This window comes from Salvia hispanica, chromosome 5 (genome assembly GCF_029641045.1).
Source record: "Salvia hispanica isolate PSC_SH4W2 chromosome 5, Shi_PSC_v1, whole genome shotgun sequence".
Lineage (NCBI taxonomy): Eukaryota > Viridiplantae > Streptophyta > Magnoliopsida > Lamiales > Lamiaceae > Salvia > Salvia hispanica.
This window is the reverse complement of record NC_142696.1, coordinates 32582407-32605843: the sequence shown is the minus strand read 5'-3', so window position 1 is coordinate 32605843 and position 23437 is coordinate 32582407. Positions and strand designations below refer to the sequence as shown.

Below are 23437 nucleotides of genomic sequence, written 5' to 3'. Positions count from 1 at the left end.
AGCATCGTTTTCAATACTAGTAGTATTATTAATTTTGCTAGCTCATAACCAATCATCTTTATATATATTCACTATATACGAACGCCAAAGATTATTATACTCTATCTTTTGAGATATAACTACAGGGACAGAATTTGAGATAGCCGTTTAGAAATCAATAAGTACTAACCACCAATTTAATTCAATAATCTATAGTACTGTAGTTAATTTTAGAAATTTTAAAAATCACCCCAAATTAAAGTAATTACGTACAGTAGTCAATATGACATTGTTACGCAATTGATCAAAATTTACCTTGATACAGATGAGAATTATTCAATGTATAAAATATGAATGGTTCCGATTTGAATAAGATATAGGTGTGTCAAGTTAAAATAAGATCATTTAAATCTCTTCATAGTAATTTTAGATATTTACTGTTTTAAATTAATTTTTTGAAATTTATGTTATCATGTTTTTTTCCCACACTATTTTTAGGGTAAAGAGTATAATAAAGTTCTAATCTACATTATAGTTCATTCAAGTAATCATCCTATAGTTATGAAATCATTTAAGATTTAAATGACATTTGATCCAATTAATACTATATGGAGTACTTTTTATTAGGGAAACAATACAAAATAATATAGAGGATGTGATTATATGAGTTTCTTATTCCATTCTCGAATTTTCAATCATATAATGTTCATAGTGCATTTTTTGTTGAATACATAATATTTAATTTTGATAAGTTTGATTTTGAAATGTATAGGATTGTAATAATTTGATAATCAATTTTTATTATAGAACTAGTAACCATGAACATTTTATGAACTTGTAATGACATTGTATGCATTTGTACATATAAAGATTATCCCTTATAATCAACATTTATATGCATAATGTACTTTACTAGGGGGCAGTTCATTACATATATATAAATTTGTAATTATAAGTGCATAAAATGTTAGTAATTGTTTGTAGATCTGTAATAAGAATTATATGTATTTTAGCGCACCCCAAATGTATAACTTCAACTAATATACTATTTGATGCACGATTATTTCGCATTGTATATCTTAGTTTAATCTATTTTATTTTGCATGCTTAGATTGCATTATATGGAGTATCTATAATAACTAACGATACTATACAATATCACTTTAGGTTTACCAAGCAGAAAGTGTGAAGATGAAGAACAGAAAAACAAGTTGAGAAATTTGACAAAATCCAAGGTGAGACTTGACTTAATCTTCACTTAATATTGTATTTGAAAATGTGACAGACTCCACTACCTCACAACATAAATTAGTAAAAGAAATTTTCTTGATAATATCATCATATAAGACTTGTTCTTCTCAATTAACCTATCAATTCAATTGTGCATCCAAAACCTTTTAATTAGCTTGTCAATCAATTTGGACATTATCATCCATCTTAATTCCCGGAGTGAAAGAGCTGCAGCCTTTACTTCAATCCTCTCAGGAATTATTGTTCAAGATTTAAACAGGTGTGCATCTTTCAAATATCACTCATGATTCATGTGAACTCCTACAAATTATTTAATCTCAAAGATGATTATGTTTTCACAGGGAAACTATAAGTTGCAAACTATTTTCTTGTAAAAATTGTATATATTGCTTCACTATAGCTCGATGCAAAATTCCTGATGTGTTTATTCCAGTGCTCATATTAACTATAGTAGTATCAATTAGTACAACACATGTTTACTTTTATTTCATTTATTTTTTGAACACTATAAGATTTTGGCTTCTTAGACATACAATCTATATGTAATAGGGGCTGGTAATTTGTGGTCCTTTCTACATGTATTTAGCCACAACTCAACTTCACTAATTTATTAATATATTCTTAAAAAATATAAATCTAAAACACTCCATCCGTTCCTTAAAAATAAAAATTCTTTCCTTTTTGGTTAATTTTCTAAAATAGAAACTTTACGTTTTAGGAAATGTACCCACGATCTAATAACACTAATTCAACTACTTCTTCTCATCATATATCTTACTTACTCTATTTTTTTTCTCTTCATTTTTTTTATATTATCATTTTTTTAGTTAAAATTCTTGTCATTTTCAAAGTTTTTATTTTTGGAAAATCGAAGGCAGTATAAATTTAGGAAAATAACTCAGATTTATAATCTTTAAAATTTATTGAGGCCCTACCCCAGTGTAGCTCAGTCAAATTACCACCTTTATTTGATTTGCAATTGGATTTTTCTCTTTTGTTTGATTAGCAATTTTAAATAAAGTTCTTCTGTATATTTCTAACTAGGAGTAGTAATTGATTTGAGAATGTTTTTGATTGATGAAATGTGAAGTTATATTTTACGATGCCAAAATAATTTTAGACATTAAACGTATGCTAAGATCCTTTGATTCTTTAATAACAATAGCAAAATTTTATAGAGTTGTAGTAATAAATATTTTTCAAAACGGTGATTCTCAAAAATCTACAACTCACATATTCACGTCTCTAATAATTAATAATGCAAATAATGTGTTGCCAAACATTTAATACCAACATAAGTTTCAACATCCTTTCTTTTGTAAATCATTATTCATATTAAAAAATCTCCCTATAATCAAGGCTTTTTCTTCAACATAGAAAAGAGAGAAGAAAATAGAAATTAAATCTGAAACGAAACAGCTGTTTAATTTAAAAGTTAAAACAATACGCGTTTCACATTTACACACAAATCACCCTCTTCTGCTTCTTCAAAAACACACACAGCACACACTAGCTGAGCGAATTCTCCTTCATCTCTCTCTGTAAAGTGTAAAATTGCTTATATTCTGATTGCAATTCACAAAATTGCTAGTACAGTGCTCGAGAATGACTGATGCACGGGTTCATCCGGCGACGGCCGACGCTCTGTCTTCCTCATCCGCAGCGACCTCCGCCAAGGACTCCGGCGAGTATCCTGTACCTCCAAATCCTCTTCCGACGAAACCGGTGCCTCCGCCGGACACCTACGTCGTCCAGATCCCGAGAGAGCAGATCCTCCGCTATCCGCCGCCGGAGAACGCCAGGAAGTTCGAAGCCCTCACGCGCCGCGGAAAGAGCCGGCGGAGCTGCTGCTGCTTCACTCTCTCCGCACTCGCTCTCCTCGTAATTGCCGCCGCGATATCCGCCGGAGTGCTCTACCTCGTCTTCAGATTCAAATCGCCGAAATTCGCGGTCAGTAGCGTCGCGATCAAGGGGATGAATCTGACAACAGCCGCGCCGATCTCGCCGGAATTCGACGTCACCGTCAGGGCGGAGAACCCTAACGCCAAGGTCGGCATCTATTATTTGAAAGGCAGCGCAATTAACGTGTTCTACGAAGACGTTAAGCTGAGTAACGGCGTTTGGCCGGCGTTTTACCAGCCGAAGAAGAACGTGACGGAGCTGCGGCCGGCGGTTACGGGATCAGGGGTAATTCTAGGGGGCACCGTTAAGGCGTCGTTAAGAAACCAGCAGAGCCAAGGGAATATTCCGTTTGTAGTGAGAGCGAAGGTGCCGGTTAAAATTAAAGTGGGGTCCGTTAAAACTTGGAAAATCAGCGTTAAGGTGAAATGTGACGTGGCGGTGGATGCATTGAAGGACAAAGCTAAAATTGTGTCAAATGACTGTGATTATAGTGTGAGATTATGGTAGCCATTTTTTGATTGCAGATTATTACACTGTCAAATTATATAAGGGATTTATTTTATTTTTGTTATAGTACAAACAATGGTGTGATGTATTATACTGTTTGATGCAGATTAAACATGTTTTGTTAAAGAATAAATGGGGAAGACTATTGATAAATATAAAGTGGATTCATGACCTTTGATTGATGAATTCTGAAGTGGGGATATCCGTTTTCAAATTCTCAGACGTTATGTGAATAACACTGATACGAATTAAATTCAATTACTATATATAGATTGCACTTGAGACTATATCCTGCATTTTGTAACCAGTATCTAATTTTATTTTAATTTTATATTCAATTCTACTCACAATAAAATTAAAATTTCTAAAGTACTAGCATTCTCATAATAGTCCGTATATTTTTATAAATGATCGTTTGACCCAATAAATACTAATACCTATTTATCTTCATTTCTACGTCAGTTTTTCTTTTTAGTTTATCTCTTGATAATTTTAATTTCATTTCCAACATCTTTGGTAGTCAAACTCACATTCCACTTGACTCATTTTACTTACATTTTATTATAATATTAATATTAATATATTCAACTAATTTCTTTGATCTATTTTTATTTACATTTTTTAAAATCTATGTCCGATTAAAATGAGATTGATGAAGTATTAACTTAATAGACCATGTAATAAGGTCATTGATAATTAATCATATACGTATCTATATTCATTGGGTAAGTAGGAGTATATTGGACCATATTAAAATAGTACTACCTCAAGTCTAAACACAATTTTTATTTCTGGTCTTTCTAAAAATGACATCCTTGTAAATTAATTGCAGTCCTTACATCCTAAAACCATAGAAATAAAAATTGGAATAGAAATAAAACTAGAGTTTCGACTTTCGAATGAAGCTTCTTATGTTATGGATGATGAATGGACTTAATTTTCTTTTGAGGAGCACTGAAGCACCTATGCAAGCCCTAGCGTGAGTCAACTCCAACCTAGACTAGGGTTTGACCAGGCTTAACCCTTAACCCGATCCTCAGTATTGATCAACATTCAATACCATCACTTATTATGTTTGTGTGTGTAGTAGGGAATGTACTAGGTGATCCATAGGGAGTATTGAGTCAATGCCTTTATGCCCTTACTTAAATTTACTAGTGAACTCAATCTTAAGTTTTGAAGTCTTAACGGTTATAAAGATTAAGTTGTGCCAAAATCATTTTTCACAAGACAAAACATGACAAGATTACATGTATTTTTTTGTTAAATACATGTAATTTAATTTGGGTTTCAATTTTGTACTTAAGTATCTTAGTTGTATACTTATTAACTTTAAATGTATAATTTATTTAATTCTATATTTGAAGTTTATTTATTTTTTAAACTTAGTAATTTGTAAAATAAATTATTATTAAATCAATTTTAATGAAAATATTTTTTAATTATTACTAAATGTATATTTTTATATTATGTCACATTAATTTATTAAATTATAAAATTAAAAATCGGAAACCATGGGTTTTGAACCTAAACTAGCAAAAATTAACGAAAAATCATCAGATTTGAACTGAAACTATAACCGGCTCTCTTGTCGAGCCGGTTACCGTTTCAATTTTGGTGGAATCGGAACCGGCTATCTTTGGCCCGGAGCAAAACTAATTCGAATAAATAAATGGTCAAAAAGTAACTGTCCAACACATTTGATCCACCCTTCTTGGAACCTTGTTTTATCAAGGTGACAAAAATAGCTTCCTCATTTTTGGATTAGTTATGAATTCAATTCAATACACCAAATCAGATATAATGAATAACAAATATTCCAAACTAACCAAATCCAGTTGAGCTTTGGTTGAAAAATCTCTTTTCAAACTATGAAGTTTATTGGATAACCACATGTACAGATGTCTCCTGTGAACCTGTAGTTCTATATCTATGTATGAAATTCTTATTTTTTCAATTTAAACATTCTCCTATTATTTGCAAATTCTCAATGACTATGACTGTTGTGACTTGAATTGTTCATAGTTATTCTTAGCTTCCTGGATTGCCTTTTGTAGGTCGGAGAACATCCGCTCTGATGACTCAGCAAAGTTGTTCAGCTGCCCGAGAAATCCAGTCAAGCTCGTCCTGAAACGATCCAGAGCAGGTGTCCGGTCTTGCAAGACTTCGTCTCCCAGTATTGTAGTACTTGTTGCGGCCTTCCCCTGGCTCTTCTCTTGATGAGGGAGAAAGTGCGCTACTTCCACCTCCAAATCCTTGATAGAATCGACGACTCCTTTAGCAGGGAGTTTGTCGAACATCTCCAACCAAGCACCACATATCATGTATATTGGCGGCCCCATGTTCTGTATGGGCGGAGGTCTCATCCTTTTGTTTCGCTTGGAAGTATTCTGCGGAAGCAAAACACACTTGAAGAGCCACTTGTTGATGGATTCCACGTAGAGTTTCTGTGCGTTGATCCATTTCGTGAAGATGGATGACAGATAGCTTAGTTCATTCTTGAGATGGATGGTGATCTGTTTCCGCGAATCCGACTGTATAATGATTTTCATGCTCCCGGGCATTTGAGATACCGATATCGTATGAAGTTGAAGCTTGTGGCATTCCAACATCATCTCCCACATCTTCCTTAATCTGTGGTTTGCAACAAGAGACAATCATATAAATAACCATTGTATCATAGATTCAATGTTCTACACAAAAATGCATAATGTTGAAAACAAAAGGTACATATAAGTATTCAAGTGCATAAAATTATGTATACATATATGCACTTTCAAGTTAACATTATGCAATTTCAAGTTAGGTGCATACCCCTCTATTAGTTCCTCGAGCTGCGGCTGAAGCTCTCTATCTCTAATTTCTTCGATCTTCTTTGAGATGGAATCAATTCTCTGAACAGCAACTCTAATTCTCGAGTGCAGTCCTTTGACTGCAGCTCGCGTCTTGTCGGTATTCTCTCCTTGTGATTCTTGTTGTCGAAGAAGTCTGCATTTCTGATCAAAATTACTCTTAAGAATCTGACCAGCCTGAAAGAGGAGACCTTCTATCAGATGGCATAACAAAGGAAAATACTGAAAAATATGGATGCATGCAAAACCAATTTATTTGAACAAATAAACTACAAGCAAAAATACAAATAAAATCTTCTGGATGACTGAAGAAAATGGATTAATTCGTGCTCAGCCAATGCCAACATAACTCTTACGCTATACTCATTCAAGAGAATGCTTTGATCCCACACACTAAAGATGCAGCGTCATTATTATTTCCACGAGTAGAGTGATTGACAAATTAAATTTCAATGTGAAATTAGTTCACAGTTCACACAATAATTAAGTAAAACGACTTACGCATGTGTCAAAAAGATAAGATTTAGAGATATTGCTCATGGAAAAAGTTCAAAAAAAAATATGATAATTAGGTGAGAGATTTAAGCTGAAGCAATCATCGCACTAGAATAATAATTCTATAGATTGATAGTATCACTGATGAACATCCACTCAGTACTTACCTTAACTTCGTCATAAAGCTTCTTCTCCCATGCATAAAGCCTATCCAAGGTTGATGCATGGCTTCCAGAGACCATACAGAAGTTGTCAAAGAGATTCGTACTAAGATCTTCAACACCATCACTGGAATTCACACCAAGAAGATTCCGAGATGAAGCGGACCGAGATGATGTTGTGCGATGCCAAGTCAAGTACTTGACAGATTCTTGCGGCGGCTCTACATAGAAAACAGAAATAACTTAAGGAACCATTTCTCTTTGCAACAATAGCACAAACAAAAGGTTAAACCATTAGACATAGAGAGACTAGAGAACACTTGAAATGCAAAGTGCTCTTTTTTCAAACAATACGGAATGCCGTTGGCTTTTTTCCTTCTCTTGCTGTGGTAACTTCATAGCTGAATTGCCAATATGAAAACTCTTTTCTAACATGTCCCATAAAATGGAGCAGCTGAGCTCTAAACAAAGAAAACTAGGTCCGACATTTTTACTTTTTACCTCTGTTCTCCTTTCCGACAATTAACAAAATCATACATTACTCGCTGCTGTATGCCTCATGATACATATCAAAGTGAGTACTTCCACAACTTAAACTACATGAAAACCAAGTTAAACTTAACAGTCTGTTGATAGCATACAAAAGGTAGATAATCTGATACTATGTTTTATTCTTTCATTATTTAATATTCTTTGCTCAGGCCTAAATTGATGGGATGGTATTCATCCATTTGATATAGGGTGTACTTACGACGAGGAGAAGATTTAGGAGGGAGAAAAACTGTATATAGAGTAAGGTGGAGAAACATACCTTGTGGAACCTGACTTGGGTCATCCCCACAGGAAAAACAAGATTTCATTAATAATGAGGTAGCTGACCCACCTGCCACAAAAGAATTCACCCAAGTTCACGCTTTTACCATTACAAAGACAGAATAATGAAAGGAACAAAGTGTTTATAATTTTTTATTAGATATATTCCACTTTGTCATCTCAAAAAAGGGAGCTACTTCTCTATCATTATGATACTGTGCAGCAGCTTAATAACTCAAACCTTTTTTTTTTTTTTTTTGGCGAAACTTGATAAAAATAATATTCTGCCACAGCCAATCAATATGATGTACCGGCCCAAGAAACTAAAAGCTCTCCAACAAATATTAGTCGACATCCCACTAAAAAATTCCCAAGATAATTTTTCTAAAAGATAATGTATTTGCAGCATGCATAAAAACTTACACAAGCGCACACGCACACAGAGCTTACCTTGTTTTCCATGAGTAACTGGTCGGAAATGGAATTTATTTGCTTCAAGCATCTTTGGAACTTCTTTTCCTGATTCAGATGCTTTAGCAAAAAGCTGATCAATAGTTTTCATGCTCGAAAGAAAGTCCTTTGGTACAACTTGATCTTCGACTTCGGTTTGTTTCACTGGTGTTATCTTGACATCATCCAAATGCACAAATCTGGAAGATGGAGCTCGTAGAGGGGACAAATCAGGTGAGTTGTTATTGTTCTTCCCATTCGTTAACTTGATTTCTGATATTTCTGATGGCTTAGGTGGTGAAACTCCATTGACAATAGCTTCTCTTGTTCCCTTTACATTTTCAGCACCTGAAAACTTGGTTTCTGATACTCTATTTTCAGAAGGTATGGAAGACGAATCTTCATTGAGAAGATTCTCTATAGACCTGTTCACATTTTTGAAACTTCGAACAAGGGTAGCAGTGGAGGGCTCATCAAATTCATCATCTGATATCTGTGAATCTTCTATTCCATCAGATGATAATTTATCTTCTGTATTACCTATTCCGCGAGCCCCTCCCTCTACCCTTTGATGCCTTATCTCATCTAAATTCTCTGAACCCTGATCAAATCCATGGCCCTCTTGTGTAGATAAATGCTGATCGATTGGATGAAATAGACCAAAATAATCCCAAGGAGAATTTTCTGTTGCTTCAGCAGTTTCAAAAGGCGATGCTTGTGGTGTTTCCGTGGAGCGAGGGGTGGTAGTTGGAGGAGTTGTAGAAGAAACCGACACTGCAAAAGGCACGGGAGGCTTTTCTTCGACTTTGGTAGAAAACGAGCCTCTAAATTTCATATGATGAGATTGGAACTGAGTCGAAACAGGGGTGGAAGAAGGTGGCGAAAGATTTCCGATTGCATCAACATTTTGCGATAAAGACCGGGAGGAAAAAGATAATCGAGAAACAGACTTCAAAGAATGGGGCTCTGGAGTTGCACACGTTGAAGAATGTGCTAAATTCTCGAATTGAGAATCGAATTCCACAAATCTCCTCAAAGCTGATCCTACGATTTTCAGTTCCTCGATATATCCTATATGAGCAGCTGCAAGAGAACATCTGCCGTTTAGTGCCTGTTTGATGAATTTCTTTCTCGACCGGCATAGCTGCAGACTCTTGTCTTCTTCCAATCTAGAATTTGAGGCTCCCATTAACCTAAAACAGTCTGTAGCCAAATCAGCATAAAAGCTTCTTCTTTTTTATATGAGCCGTCCTAAGAGTAAACATTTAACGTCTGTTAGATTAGCACTCACAACAAACACTATTCGAATTGTTACTATATGCATAACATAATTTCAATGAATAATCACAGACACTATAATCAAAGAAATCATCTACAATTACAGAAAATCCGCACTACCACTTTGAATCAAAATAGTATTTCAGATCAAATTGACAATTCAAAAATGTTTCTTTTTAATCACTTTATGATTTTTAAAAAATTATTATGTTTCATCAATGAACAACAATGGCTGATAATCCAAGAGTAGCATACATAATATGACAAAGTAGCTTAGAGGCTTAATCTAGACTATGAAAAACCCATAATTAGAATATAACAGGAAGTCATAAATTCAGTATCCGAGTATCACATCTCATGGGGAAAAAGGAAAAGGATGCAAGGTAAAAATAATGGTAACATGGGCTAAATCACACTAATTGTTCAGTAACATGTGTATTTTGATACACAAACAAAATTACAGAAATCATGAGGCAATATATGAACTGAAAATCAACATGATTCGAACAGCAGGTGTATTCATGACTTTGACTTCTTTGCTATTTCTCTATGGCATATTGTTGAATTACAGTCAGTGCTGGTAGTTGTTTTATGAATAAAATTCGATCTACTTACCAACCAAAGTTATTACCTGCCTCTAAAAGCATCTGTTCCTATATCCGAATTATGTGATACCACCTTACTGAATAATTTGGCTAGTCACTGAACTTGAGTAAACAAAAGTTAGAGACAAAGTAATTTGCGTGTTATGATTGAGCGCTTAAGCACACTTTCACACTTAACATAGGCAACCGATCAACTGGACGCCATAACTTGACATTTGGTTGAAGAAACAAACACAAACATAATATTTTGCACTTTGCATTATAGAGCCATCAATTTCCAGATGAAAGAAATACCACTAGAAAACGACTAAAAACTAAAGCAACAACATCAAGAGCAACATGATCAGCATCTCTCCCTTTGGCCTAAAGCATATGAAATCAGAGAAAGCACATACCATAAATCTAATCTATCCAAGTAATTTCAATTGTAATCTCCCCTAATATCCCTCTGATTCCAAACTTGTAACCAAAATCAAACAAGACCAAAAGCCTCATCAAAAAGGTCAGCTATCACATCCAACTGGAAAACACGAACAAAAGCATCTGACCCAAAAATGAAAACGCCACGCTTTAAACTGGCAAGTGATTAATTCAAGCTACCAAAACCATCAACCACGAATCAGACAACACCAATTCATACCAGAAAATACAAAAGATCCCACCTTTAATCCGATTGGGATTGAAAATACAAAAAGATCCCACCTTTAATAAAATAAACAAGCCGATTGGAATTGAAAATCCACCACAAAAAAACTGCAATCAAGCAAATCCCACAACAATCAAGCCTCACTGAGCAGAACCCACAACAGGAAAAACCAAGAATCCCACAAAATCAAAGTGAAAAACTAAGCAATCACGCGTATCCCATTTCTTTACCTGAGAATTGTGAAGTGGGTGGCGATTGGGATTGCGAAAGTGAAGAAAGGGAGTCCCTTTTAGCCTTTTAGGGATCGTCTGCAGGAGAGTGACAGCTGACAAGAGTCCAAATCAGGGGTTAAGTTTGCATGCAATGGCAATCGAAAGGGGGTTGGGTTGAAGAGGGGTGTGGACCCCCGCTGACTTAGCACAAGAAATGGAATGGAATAATATTATTCTCAGTTAAAGATTGATCTTGATGCCTTATTATTTCCTTTTTAATTGATTAATGGTGTGCGTGGAAAAAGTTTACATTGGGAATTGGGAGAAGAAAATGGAATTGAATTCCTTCGCAACATAAATATAGTCGGTTTATTTTAAATTCAAATTTAAAATTATAGTCGGTTACTGTAATTTATGTTCTATACTTTCAATTGTATTGAAATTTGGATTTGATTAGTAACCTATAACTTTGAATTAGCAAATTTTTTAACATAAGACTTCCTCATAGCAGCAATTATAAGTCTATTTTACATAAATTAGCTACTTCTATCATTAATAAAAAGAAATGCAATATAACGGTATACAACTTAATATTAGAGTGATTAATATCTGGGAAAAAAAAATTAGATATAAGTCAATCGTTACATGGTCTTTAAATTTATGTTCATTTATATATAAAGAAGTGCCTATATAGGGTTTTGATCTATGAAAACCGGATTTTAATATAGAAACACAGAACACGGTCATACGTAAGGCATTTTTAGGTCATAGTTAATTTATTTTTAGGTCATGCTAACAAAGCATGAAATTAAATGACCTTAACATGACATAAACCCAAATCTTATAATATGACCTAAAAGTACTTAATTATCACCTTCTGTGTTTTGGGTTAATTATTGACCATTAGATCATCTAATCCTAGGGCCAAGATTTGAGCTGCATTTCTGGATTTAAATGCATTCTTATTTTGATCATCTCCCTCTATATATATATATATATATGTGTGTGTGTGTGTGTGTGGGGTAGAAATTAGATATAACAATTGTCCCGAAAAGTGATCAGTTTACTATATTAGGTCGGTCAGATTGATATGTTTGAAAATTGTCCGAGATCTGTTTTTTTCAACCCAACAATACTCGGACCATTGAATATAGCCAAAATTAACATATTTCCTCCGTTCACCATTAGGAGTCTCGTTGACTTTTCTGCACCCATTTTATAAAAATAATAATAAATAATTAAAATGAAAAAATGACAAACTAAGAGAGAAAATAATGTAAAGAAAACTCTTCTCATCCAGTCATACCTTTAATCGATCACGTCGTTATTCCCTTCAATTTATGTATCAGACCACGAGTCCCACAGTCATATACAATCTCATCATCCATCCAGTCATACATCTACGTTAGTATGTACTACTACTATTCATTATTTTAGCTTCAAATAATTGTAAAATAAAATTCATAACAATATAAATAAAAAAAATATTTTATTAAAAATTTATAAAAAGTAAGTCCTATAAATTAAAATTTTAAAATGTAGTACTATACTTTAGTGCTAGTGCTGGAATACGTTGGTGTGTGTATTTTCGTAACACAACCTCCATGTACATTTCAATAAAACATCAAAGAATACATTGTCATTGAGAATCAGATCCGTTTTTTTGAAAAAACTATTTTTTTGAGAGAATAGATAAAATGTGGTTATATTTACAGACGTCTCCCCCGACCACCAACATCCGATCATGCGGATGCTCTGATGGACCACTAAAATCTAGCTCTAAAATATTGGTGACATCCAATAAGTTTCAGAACAAATACACAATACTTTTTAAATTTGTGATGTTAACATTGTGATAAAGACCACACCAATTATGATAATACTTTAGAACTGTATATTAACTAAAATACAAAACATACCAGGCTTATCTGATCAAAGTTATTTTTAGCTTTTTAGTTCCTATTGGTTGGCTCAGTGGGACTGGGTTGGATTTTTAGGTTTGATACCTTTATCAATTTTGAAGATTTACGCACTTTAATCGAAACCATATTTTGGTGATAAATACACGTAAACGTTTAAATAAGATCATCTTCTCTAAAGAAAAATAACTATCATATTTACTTTTCTTTCAAAAAGTTCATGTTTCAATAAAAAGGATATATAGGAAGATATTATACCTTCTTTTATTTAAAAAATGTATCTATACCTCTTCTTGACAAAAAGGATAAAATATTAATTGTTTTTATTTGTCATTTTAATTTATATCTTCTCAATTTATCTTTCTTCCTTAGAGATGCTCTAATAAGGATTGAAATGTAGTGACAATTTTGTGAATAGAATAGTTCATTTGAATTTAAGGACACCAAAAAGTAGGGGCATAATGGTCAAAATAGTTATGCCATGATTTATTCGACAATTAACTCTTGTAAAAAATTTACTCATCCTATTGGTTGAATTTATCAAGATCGCAACATAATCTAGCAAGTTCAAAAAAAAAATAAGAATAAGAATCTTAACACTCCAGCAATGCAATGTACTTGCAAAGGACAATCAAGAACACATTTCAAGATTCTTCTTAATTTACTTAACCACTGACATGTGACAACGATTAAATTTCATGTTCAAATCAGAAATTATTTATTCATGTTACAGTAAATCAACATATGCTACAGCACATGCATTGCTCAAAACTTAGGCTGTGACTGATCAAGATTCTCTTGTTTATAAAATAGTACTTACACTACTTGACTACTTCTGTTTCAGTTCTCTACTATAATTAGATTTACTCAACTTAGATAGATGGAGTATATAAATGCAATACATATAAATTCTTTTTTTATTTTCTTTTATACATAGTGGATTGAGATTCACATAGAGTAACTTTTTCAAATATGTACATTTTTGTGGTAAAAAAGGAAAGGATGGTGATATCTTATTTGAAAAAACTTTAGGCACATGATCATGCATACCATTAGTTAGCCATAAAGCAAATATATGTGTAAAGTGTGTATACTTGATTCATGACTTTGAGCTTTAACAGAATGATGATGCATGATTCACAAGACATAACTTTTTGATCATGTTTATGGGATGGAAATATTTAACTATCACTCGAGTACTTGATTCATTATTTTTCGTTAAGCATTCCACTAATTCATAATTCAACTTACCGTTTAATCCATGTGACTCAAGATTCTCTTGTTTTTGAAATTATGTGCTTATAATAAAATTATTTATTCATGTCCAATGGACATTATAAACGGTGGATTGTTTTGCTTAATTACAACGGTGACTGGACCTATCTAACTTTCTCTATTAAATATCTCATATACCTTCGTTCACGATTAATTGACATCAATTTCCTTTTTCGTCCACCCATAATTAATTAACATTTTTACTTTTACTTCTATTTTTTTAATGGAACTCACATTACACTAACTCATCATACTCACAAATTATTATAAAACTTATACATAAAAGTAGGACCCACATTTTACTAACCATTTAACTCATATTTCTTCAAAATTCGTGGACGGAGTGAGTATTTTGTTTAGATGGTTCCTATTAAATATTTTATTTTTATCAATTTTAATAAATAAACTTCACATTCAACAAACTCTATCTACTCATAATTATTTATAAAACTAAGGGCATCCGCAATGGGGCAGACGATGCGACGGACGATGCATCGTCTGTCGCATCGTCCGCCACTGCAGCATCGCGGACGATGGGTAACCCATCGTCCGCGCCCGATACATCGTCCGCGGAGGATACCCATCGTCCGTCGCATCGTCCGCCACTGTGGACGAGGCGGACGATGCGACACGGTTTAGTTTTTTTTTTTTAATTTTATTAAATTTTCAAAACCTATATATATCAAATTCACTTCATTTTTCACACTTCATTTTTCTCACTTCACTCTCATCAAATTCACTACATTTTCAAGCAAAATGGATTCTGGAGATTATCCGAATAGTCCGATGTTCGGTGGTGCACGATGGTCGGGTACATAACCCGACGAATACCGGCCATTCAACACCAACGCCGAGTACGATCCCGACTTTTCCACCGGCTCATACGGGTTGTCCGATATGGAACCGTCTCCACACCGCCCCTACGCCGCCGCTCCCTCCGCCGCCGCCGCTTCCGGGTCCGCCACCAAGAAGAAGCGGACAAAGGCACGAGCCCAGAAGTTGCCTACAACGGAGGTGTGTGAAGAGTTCGCCCCGGACAGGACGAACTACTCCGACCCCGAATCCATCGTCTTGACGAGATGTTGGATTGATTTCGGAGGATCCGGTGTACGCCAACAACCAGAGGGTGACTGCATATTGGGAGCGCATCGCCGAGAAATACAACGCGGCCAAGCCGGTGAACGCGTACAAGCGCCAAAGGGAGCAGCTCCGCAAGCACTGGGATCAAATAAAGAAGCAGGTAAATTTGTTCGCGGCGGAGTACGAGAAGTGCGAGAGGGAGCAGGTCAGTGGCGAGAGTCTCGCGGATGTGCGGGACAAAGCGATGCAGTCACATTTCATTGTACGGCGATTTCAAGCACTACCAGTCCTGGGTGCTCTTGAGGGACAAGCAAAAGTTCGTTGGTGGTGTGATTCCCCAACCGACGGCGGCGAGGAGGAGGGCGTCGAAGCGCACCTTCAATGATTATACAAGTAGCGATAGCGGCGCGTCTCCGATGGACCTCAACAGTCCGGTGTTCGAGGATGAGAGTTCCGACACACCGATATCCTTCCGGCGACCCCCTGGCGTCAAGGCTGCCAAGGGCAAGGCCACATCCTCCTCCGTCGCGCCGCCTGAGCAAGCCCCGTCGCCGACCCCGAGTTCGACGCCGTCCGCGACTTCGACCGCGGCCCATGCGTACGCGGATTTGGCGGCCTCCTCCGACTACCGGACGTTGTTGGACGCGCACACCGCCCTCATGCAGGCGACCAACCCAGCTCAAATCGAGGGCATCCAGCGGATGATCGATGGCCTCAGCCGCAAGTTGGGACTTCTTTAGACTAGCCTCCTTTTTTTGTATTTAGTACTTTTTTTTATTTCTTATTTTGTAACTTTTTTTTTAATTAAGTAAAATTAAAATTTCTCTTTAATTGTGTTGTTTTTATTTGTTTATTATTTTTATTTACATTTGCAAACATAATAAAAATATAAATACAAAATAGTGAAATGCTTAGGGCGTCGCTTAGGGCGGGCTATAGTCCGCCCCACTGCAGGTGGAATAGGAGGAGGATAAAATGCTGACGTGGCGGTGCATAGGGCATCGCTTAGGGCGTCCCATTGTGGATGCCCTAATATTTAAAAGTATTACTCATATTCTATTAACTTTTTTCACTCATTTTAATTTTTTATACAAAGTCAACATTTTTTAAAACTCACATCGATCAAATATAGAACATCTATTGGAGATCATAGATAAATTAAATACCAGTTTAATATAACCAATTCAGATAAATACCAGTTCAATATAACCAATTCATTGTAGAAGCCATTGATTTTGTATGATTTGTTGTACCTAAAATATTTATTCATGCATAATATGATTGTAGTAGAGTGGACGAAACAAATGTAATAACTCTGACGTCCTTTATAAAGAGAGTGTTAAAACACAAACAAGTAATGTTGAGGATTGGTATACTAAAAAGTAGTTCTACTATGTTTTAAGCTGATAATTGCGTGATTTAATCTTATAACTCTGACATCCTTTATGATTCTCTATTTCGTGTAGTATATAAATTAGTATATAAAACAAGTTATTAGAAAGTCTTAGAGCATCCCCATCCGTGCTCTTAGTCAAGAGCACGGAAGTGGGTCCGGACCCACTTTTACTGCTTGTCCTTAGCTAAGAGCACAACACCCACATTCGTGCTCTTAGCTAAGGACAAGCTCAAGGGTCCCACCATTCTATTATTCAATTTAAATAAAAACATTTTCACAATATTAAAATGCATTAAAATATCCGAAATACTATTACAAATTACAAAATAATTAAAAATTACATAATTAAAATCCTAAAAATTAAAAATTACACAAATAAAATCCTAAAAATTAAAAATTACACTACTCGTTGCCGAATTTCGCCCAAATGTGATTGATTAGATCTTTTTGTAGCTCAGTGTGGGCTCTTGTATCGCGCATTATGTGTCTTCTTTCCATCCTCTCGTTCACCGTCGTATGCACACCTCGACGTGGGGGAAACCTCGCGGTTGAGCTTCCGGCTTCATCCTCGTCGTAAAAGTTACCCGCCATCGGTCCTTCGTCAGCTATAATCATGTTGTGCAAGATAATGCACGTGTACATGATGTCGGCGATATTCTTAACGTACCAAAGCCGAGAAGGGGACTTCACAATGTTGAATCGGCCTTGAAGGACACCAAAAGCTCTTTCGACGTCTTTCCGAGCAGACTCTTGACGCTGTGCAAAAAGAATCCGTCTCGGCTCTTGTGGATTGCTGAACGACTTCACGAAAGTCGACCACCTTGGGTAGATACCATCGGCGAGATAGTAACCCATGTGGTATGCATTTCTGTTGACGGTGAAGTCGATCGCCGGTGCTACACCATTCAAAACATCATCGAAGAGTGGTGAAGAATATAGCACGTTCAAGTCGTTGTTGGATCCGGCAACACCGAAATATGCATGCCAAATCCATAGGCGGTAGTCGGCGACCGCTTCAAGGATAAGCGTTGGGCCGCCACCTTTGTGGCCGCTTAAGTGTTGCCCCCTCCAAGCAGTCGGGCAATTCTTCCACTTCCAATGCATGCAGTCAATGCTGCCTAGCATACTGGGAAAACCGTGGACTGTTTCGTGAAGACGAAGCAACCGTTGACAATCGTCGGTGGTGGGTGCCCGAAGGAATTCCTCGCCGAAAGCAGAACGAACGCCGTCGCAAAAACTCTTGAGGCATAGGATTCCAGTTGACTCACCGACATGCAAATACTCGTCGAAGAGGTCAGCCGTTTGCCCAGTAGCAAGTTGTCGGATGGCACAAGTACACTTTTGCAACGCCGTGAGACTTTGCCGACCGGTTGCGTCTGCACCTTCTTGAAAGTATTCAACGCGGGTGGACAATGTGGTGACAATACGCATAAACAACCGTTTTGACATGCGAAAACGGCGCCGAAAGTAATCTTGTGGATACCGTGGCTGGTCGGAAAAATAGTCGGCAAAGAGCCTTTCATGGGCTCCCTCTCGATCACGAGGGATGTAGCGACGTTTTGCTCTAGTTGGTTGAGGAGGAGGGGCGTTGGCGGCGACATAGGCTTCATAGGCGGCACGATATTGTTCATAATATTCTTGTTCTTCGCGCTCCGCTTCCGCAATGAGATTGGTGAAATCCATTTTTGAATTTTTTAGAGAGAGTTTGGAAGATGTAGATGATTTAGTATGAAAAAGTATGAATGAGAGATAATTTAATGTGAAAAGTGGATGATGAATGTGTGTAAGTGGATGATGAATGTGTGTATTTATAGATGATTTTGGGATTAAAAATAAAAAATAAAAATTCACAAAAATCCAAAAAAAAACGTCTATAAACGGCTCTATTTTTTTGGGAATCCAAAAATATTTTTTTTTTTTTTGGTATTATTTTGAATTAATTATGAATTTTTTTTAAAAAAAATTAAAAATCGAATTTGCCAACGGCATAGCCGTTGGCCAATAAAAACACGCCACGTATGGCTGCTCAGCGGCACGGACGTGCTCTTAGCTAAGAGCAGCGCCGTGCCGCTGGCACGGACGGACGAGCTCCAGCGGCGGACGGACAAGCTCTGTCCAGCGGCACGGACGGACAAGGCGACGGACGAGCACCGCTGCGGATGCTCTTAAAAAGAAACTAAAAATCGGTTTGAACCGTAGGTTGGTCCATAGTCAAACTGCCTAGTTTTTCCTCGTTCATGATGACTAGAAAAATTGATTTTATAATCAAATTTCAGTTTTCAATATTGATGAACTTGTTCATCTTACCACTCATTTTCAACCAAACTTCTTCTCTATGGAACTTATGATTTTTGTCTTAACAATTTTAATTTTTTAAGTGAAGCAAGACTAGATATATGTTGTTCGATGCAAGTTGCGATTCTCAAGCCTAGTAATTTATGTGTTTTGTTTGTTTATTTTTATAACTTTTAGTTTATTATTTATTGTGTTCTTATAAATTTTATGGTGAAATAACAAGATATTTCATGTAAAATAAAAAAATACTTGATATGGTTCGATGGTCATTAGTAAAACACACTACACTAGTAGTAAAAAATTTGGGTTAATTGATAATGTGAATAATGATTTGGATGAAATAGAGAGTAATAAATTATTGAAAAAATTGCTAAATTGGCAAAGCATATTAAATACAAATATTCAGTAATTGCATCTATGGAGCTCAATCACCCACCCATGGCCACGAGGTAATGATCGGATGCTTTCTTTTCCTCAAATCCAAATACTACTTTCAATTAGACTAGATGAAAATGCAGATCTATTTGGTGTTTCCAGATACGCGGTGGTTACCGGAGCAAACAAGGGCATCGGTTTCGAGACAGTGCGGCAGCTCGCGACAGCCGGCGTCACCGTTGTTTTGACTGCCAGAAATCAGAAAAGAGGCGTGGAAGCCGTCAATCGACTGCAACAATCGGGTCTCTCCAATGTACTATTCCATCAGCTTGACGTACTAGACGCGCAAAGCATACACTCCCTCGCCCAATTCATCCAAACGCGATTCCAAAGGCTCCATATTTTGGTAAAATTCCTTCACTTTTATTGCGTTTTTATTTTTTGAGCAATCAATTTATTGTTTGGCTTTCACGGAAAAATAAGCCCATCTTGATAGATTAAAAGAAGTGGTTCGTTGTAATTGGAATAAGAGGGTATAATATTTGGGATAAATAAATTATAAAAAAGTGGTTCATTCTATTGGAACCACATGTAGTAGTAGTACCTACGTGTCCAAAGCCAAATACCTAGCTGTCTACAAAAATTTGTTTTTGTTATCGACAACACAGTGTTTTAAAAAATTGTTTAAGAAATACGAGATATATAGAGAAATAAATTGTTGAAATATTATAAGGGAAAAATAGTACTAGTATTTTACACATCACAATACAGAGATGGACTTACTATAAATAAATAGATACTCCCATCTCCCGCTACAAATGATTGATGTTTAGATCTTTCTCATTACAAATTTTCTTTTTATCAGTGAAACGCAATACTTTTATTATTTCTTAGTATTTTATTTTCTCATTTATTTTATTCTTTTTTTAACTGTTTACTTTATTCTCTCTACGCTTAACTCAATAAATATCATGCCGAAAATGGAACCGGGAGAGTACTTATTTTAGGGAACGGCCTAAAATGAAATAATATGACTATTTTTCATGGACGGATATTGTAATAGTCTAATTTTTTGTCTTTTACTTTGTCAATTTACATTAAAACTGATACGGCGTACAATAAACGAGTATGCAATGCAATTTTTTGTCTTTTACTTTGTCAATTTACATTAAAACTGATACGGCGTACTATAAACGAGTATGGAATGCAAGGAGAGAGCAGTGATTTCAACCTTGGTTATCAAATGTGCATAATTTTCTGAATTTGTTTATATAAAGAAAATTGAATGTGAGTTTTAAATTTTATGAGTGTTATATTTCTCCGAACTAAAAAAAAGTGTATGTAATACTCCTATTTGATAAATGTAATATGATACACGTTAATACTCCTCTATCCTGTAATAGATGTCACACTTTCCTTTTCAATTTATCTCATAAAAGAATTTTCTTTTTTTGAAAAAAATTGTCTCTTATATCAATACATTTCATTTTCTCTTACCATTTAAAACACATAACAACATTTTCTAAATCATAGCGGGACATCTATTATAGGACAAAGGCATTGTCATATACGAAAACGAGACTAATGGCATAGTGCTGTGTCCTTTATCTCGTCAACACAGATAAATATATGTTGATGTTGATGCTGATGTGGATGTGGATGTTTTCTTTTTTTATTTTTATTTTTATTGATAGTAATATTCTTACATTTACCATTAATATATTTCCTAGTCATAGTTTGAATCAGATTCTAATCGAATCGTCTTCATGTTTAGTTTTGTTGTGATAGCGACACAACATTTTTTCGTGTTTAGAAAAGCAAAAAGACTAGCTAGAGAGACCTTTTTGAGTAGAAAGCAATAGCTATAAATATTTAGTATCATTCCCTTTTAGCCAATTATCTGTATTGCTAAAATTTGAGGGCAAAGAAGACTGATTTATACTCCCTTCGTCCTAATAAATACTAGGAGTACTATGACACATTTACTTTTCAGCTCGGGATTTTATGTTTTAATAGGACAACCAAAAAGGAAAACGTTTCATATTAAATAGGACAGAGGGAGTACTGTTTTTGACAGGTTAACAATGCTGGAGCTACTGGGGTAGAAGTTGATGAAGATGGCCTAAGGGCTAAAAATATCGACCCCGAAATATGGGTAAGCCATAATATCGCAGCAGCTCTCGACGAACCCTGTTACATAATTGTCATTTCTCGTTTTTCCGGCAATGCAGCTTGCAGGAAAGGCGGTGGACATGATACAAGACGTTATGAAAACAACGTACGATGCAGCAAAGGAATGCATACAAACCAATTACTATGGTGCCAAGAACGTAACCGAGGGCCTTCTTCCTCTGCTGCAGCGCTCCACCTCAGGAGCTCGGGTCGTCAATGTTACTTCCCTGAGGGGAGAATTATCCGTGAGTTGGGACACTCGTGACGATAGTTTGCATGATCTAGTCGATTGCTTTGTTTAATTTGTTGGGAGTTGAGATTCGGAGTGTGTTGTGATGATGCAGCGTGTCCCTGATGAGCGGAGAAGGAAGGAACTCGGAGATATAGACACTCTAACAGAGGATAAAATTGACAGGATTCTGCAGCAGTTTCTGCAGGATGTGCAACGGGAAGCGATTGAAACCAACGGATGGCAGAAGATGCTACCGGCTTACAGCATATCGAAGGTAACTCTAAATGCCTACACTAGACTATTTGCTAGGAAGCATCCGGATATGTGTGTGAACTGTGTGCACCCGGGGTACGTGGACACCGATCTCAACTGGCACACGGGACCATTGACGGTGGAAGAGGGGGCTCGAGGCTCCGTCATGCTGGCTCTACTGCCCGATGGAGGTCCCACCGGGTGCTACTTTGACCGAACAAATGTCGCTTGCTTCTAATTTGGGAGTTGGGACATATTATTTGTATTTGCTTCTAATCTTGTAACTGGTTTGAGTTCTAGTTTTTGGTAACAATATAATTGTAGTCTTTGAACAATAGAGATAAATTTTTTACTAAAATGTCATTTTTGCCTAACGTCTTTTACACATTTTCCGGTCTTTTCAACAATTGGTATTAATTTTGTGGTAGTTATGGAATAATCATACAATATGCAATTTTTTAATGGAGTACTTCATTGTTAAAATTTAGTAGATTTTTCAAATCTTTACCGTCCCATATAATTAACTTACAGTAGAAATCTTAAAATTTAAGAATTTTTTTTTTATTTTATACAACTGATTTTATGATGATTCTAATAAAATCTCAATTACGTAGGTTCGCGCGAATAAATATAAAAGATGTACTCCACTAATTTATACTACTCCATATGTATTTATGTTGACTTGCAGTAACATGTTGTTTATTGTTGTGTTATGATTACCCAGAACGTGATCAAATGCAAACTCTAAATATTGTATAAACTCCAAACTATAATCTGGGCCGATGACTGTTGCTACTATTTTGTCATCTGTTGACATTTTCTAATGGTCCAGATCATAGTTTGGAGTTTGTACAATATATGTGTTTGCATTTTATCACTACCTTGATGACCCGCTACAATATATATGTAAGTTTAATATATATAAATTAATTCTAAAAATTATAATGTGTAATGTAAGTGTGGTTTCGAAATTGAAATGGTGAAAATGACGGTTGTCATATTCAACCAATTTGCATATAATGAAGTAGATGAAGCTTCAGTGTACAACGATGTGCGGTGTCATAATCAACTACCTAAGGTTTTTCCGTTCTTTCCTTTTTGTTCGTGTCATTCTCCCATTCAACTATATTGAATTTACAAAGAAAAATGAAGCGACAAATCATAATCCACCGGGGTCAACCTTCATGGGTTTACATACATTCATTTGAAAAAACCAATAGAAAAATAAAAATTGCATTTGGCAACATCCACAAATGACAAAACAATGATAATGATTTAATTGCCACAATT

The 23437-nt window shown here is 35.7% G+C and overlaps 3 protein-coding genes across 10 annotated transcripts; 2 read left to right on the top strand and 1 right to left on the bottom strand.

Moving 5' to 3' along the window:
- Nucleotides 1-1340: 1340 nt before the first annotated feature.
- Nucleotides 1341-3825, top strand: LOC125186965 (NDR1/HIN1-like protein 13). Its single transcript, XM_048083455.2, has 2 exons — nt 1341-1489; nt 2827-3825. The coding sequence occupies exon 2, from the start codon at nt 2836-2838 to the stop codon at nt 3637-3639; it is 804 nt and encodes a 267-aa protein (XP_047939412.1). The 5' UTR covers nt 1341-1489; nt 2827-2835; the 3' UTR covers nt 3640-3825.
- Nucleotides 3826-5435: 1610 nt separating this feature from the next.
- On the bottom strand, nt 5436-11376 carry LOC125188624 (bZIP transcription factor (DUF630 and DUF632)). Of its 8 annotated transcripts, none has more exons than XM_089059013.1 (7): nt 11170-11376; nt 10304-11046; nt 8411-9661; nt 7959-8030; nt 7154-7368; nt 6454-6668; nt 5436-6273 (listed from the first exon to the last, which is right to left on the bottom strand). In XM_089059013.1, exons 3-7 carry the CDS (start codon nt 9597-9599, stop codon nt 5634-5636), a joined length of 2331 nt encoding a protein of 776 aa, XP_088915139.1. In that variant the 5' UTR covers nt 9600-9661; nt 10304-11046; nt 11170-11376; the 3' UTR covers nt 5436-5633. The 8 variants fall into 8 exon arrangements, with proteins under 8 accessions (XP_088915139.1, XP_088915140.1, XP_047941538.1 ...); XM_089059014.1 differs by having other exon boundaries at nt 8411-9613; XM_048085581.2 differs by having other exon boundaries at nt 10320-11046.
- An 8082-nt stretch (nt 11377-19458) lies between these two features.
- Nucleotides 19459-22521, top strand: LOC125187190 (short-chain dehydrogenase/reductase 1-like). Its single transcript, XM_048083728.2, has 5 exons — nt 19459-19565; nt 19654-19897; nt 21569-21646; nt 21723-21908; nt 22008-22521. The coding sequence occupies exons 1-5, from the start codon at nt 19534-19536 to the stop codon at nt 22383-22385; spliced, it is 918 nt and encodes a 305-aa protein (XP_047939685.1). The 5' UTR covers nt 19459-19533; the 3' UTR covers nt 22386-22521.
- The last annotated feature ends 916 nt before the right edge of the window (nt 22522-23437 follow it).

What these genes read in the sequence shown, in the direction of transcription:
- LOC125186965 (XM_048083455.2), top strand. Translation starts at nt 2,836, where the DNA reads ATGACTGATGCACGGGTTCATCCGGCGACGGCCGACGCTCTGTCTTCC.
- LOC125188624 (XM_048085578.2), bottom strand. An exon ending in AGTTACTCATGGAAAACAAG is followed by an intron (nt 8,031 to 8,410) that starts GTAAGCTCTGTG and finishes CTTTTGTGGCAG; the next exon opens with GTGGGTCAGCTACCTCATTA. An exon ending in CCCAAGTCAGGTTCCACAAG is followed by an intron (nt 7,369 to 7,958) that starts GTATGTTTCTCC and finishes TTTTCTATGTAG; the next exon opens with AGCCGCCGCAAGAATCTGTC.
- LOC125187190 (XM_048083728.2), top strand. Translation starts at nt 19,534, where the DNA reads ATGGAGCTCAATCACCCACCCATGGCCACGAG. An exon ending in TCCAAAGGCTCCATATTTTG is followed by an intron (nt 19,898 to 21,568) that starts GTAAAATTCCTT and finishes TGTTTTTGACAG; the next exon opens with GTTAACAATGCTGGAGCTAC. An exon ending in CCCTGAGGGGAGAATTATCC is followed by an intron (nt 21,909 to 22,007) that starts GTGAGTTGGGAC and finishes GTGATGATGCAG; the next exon opens with CGTGTCCCTGATGAGCGGAG.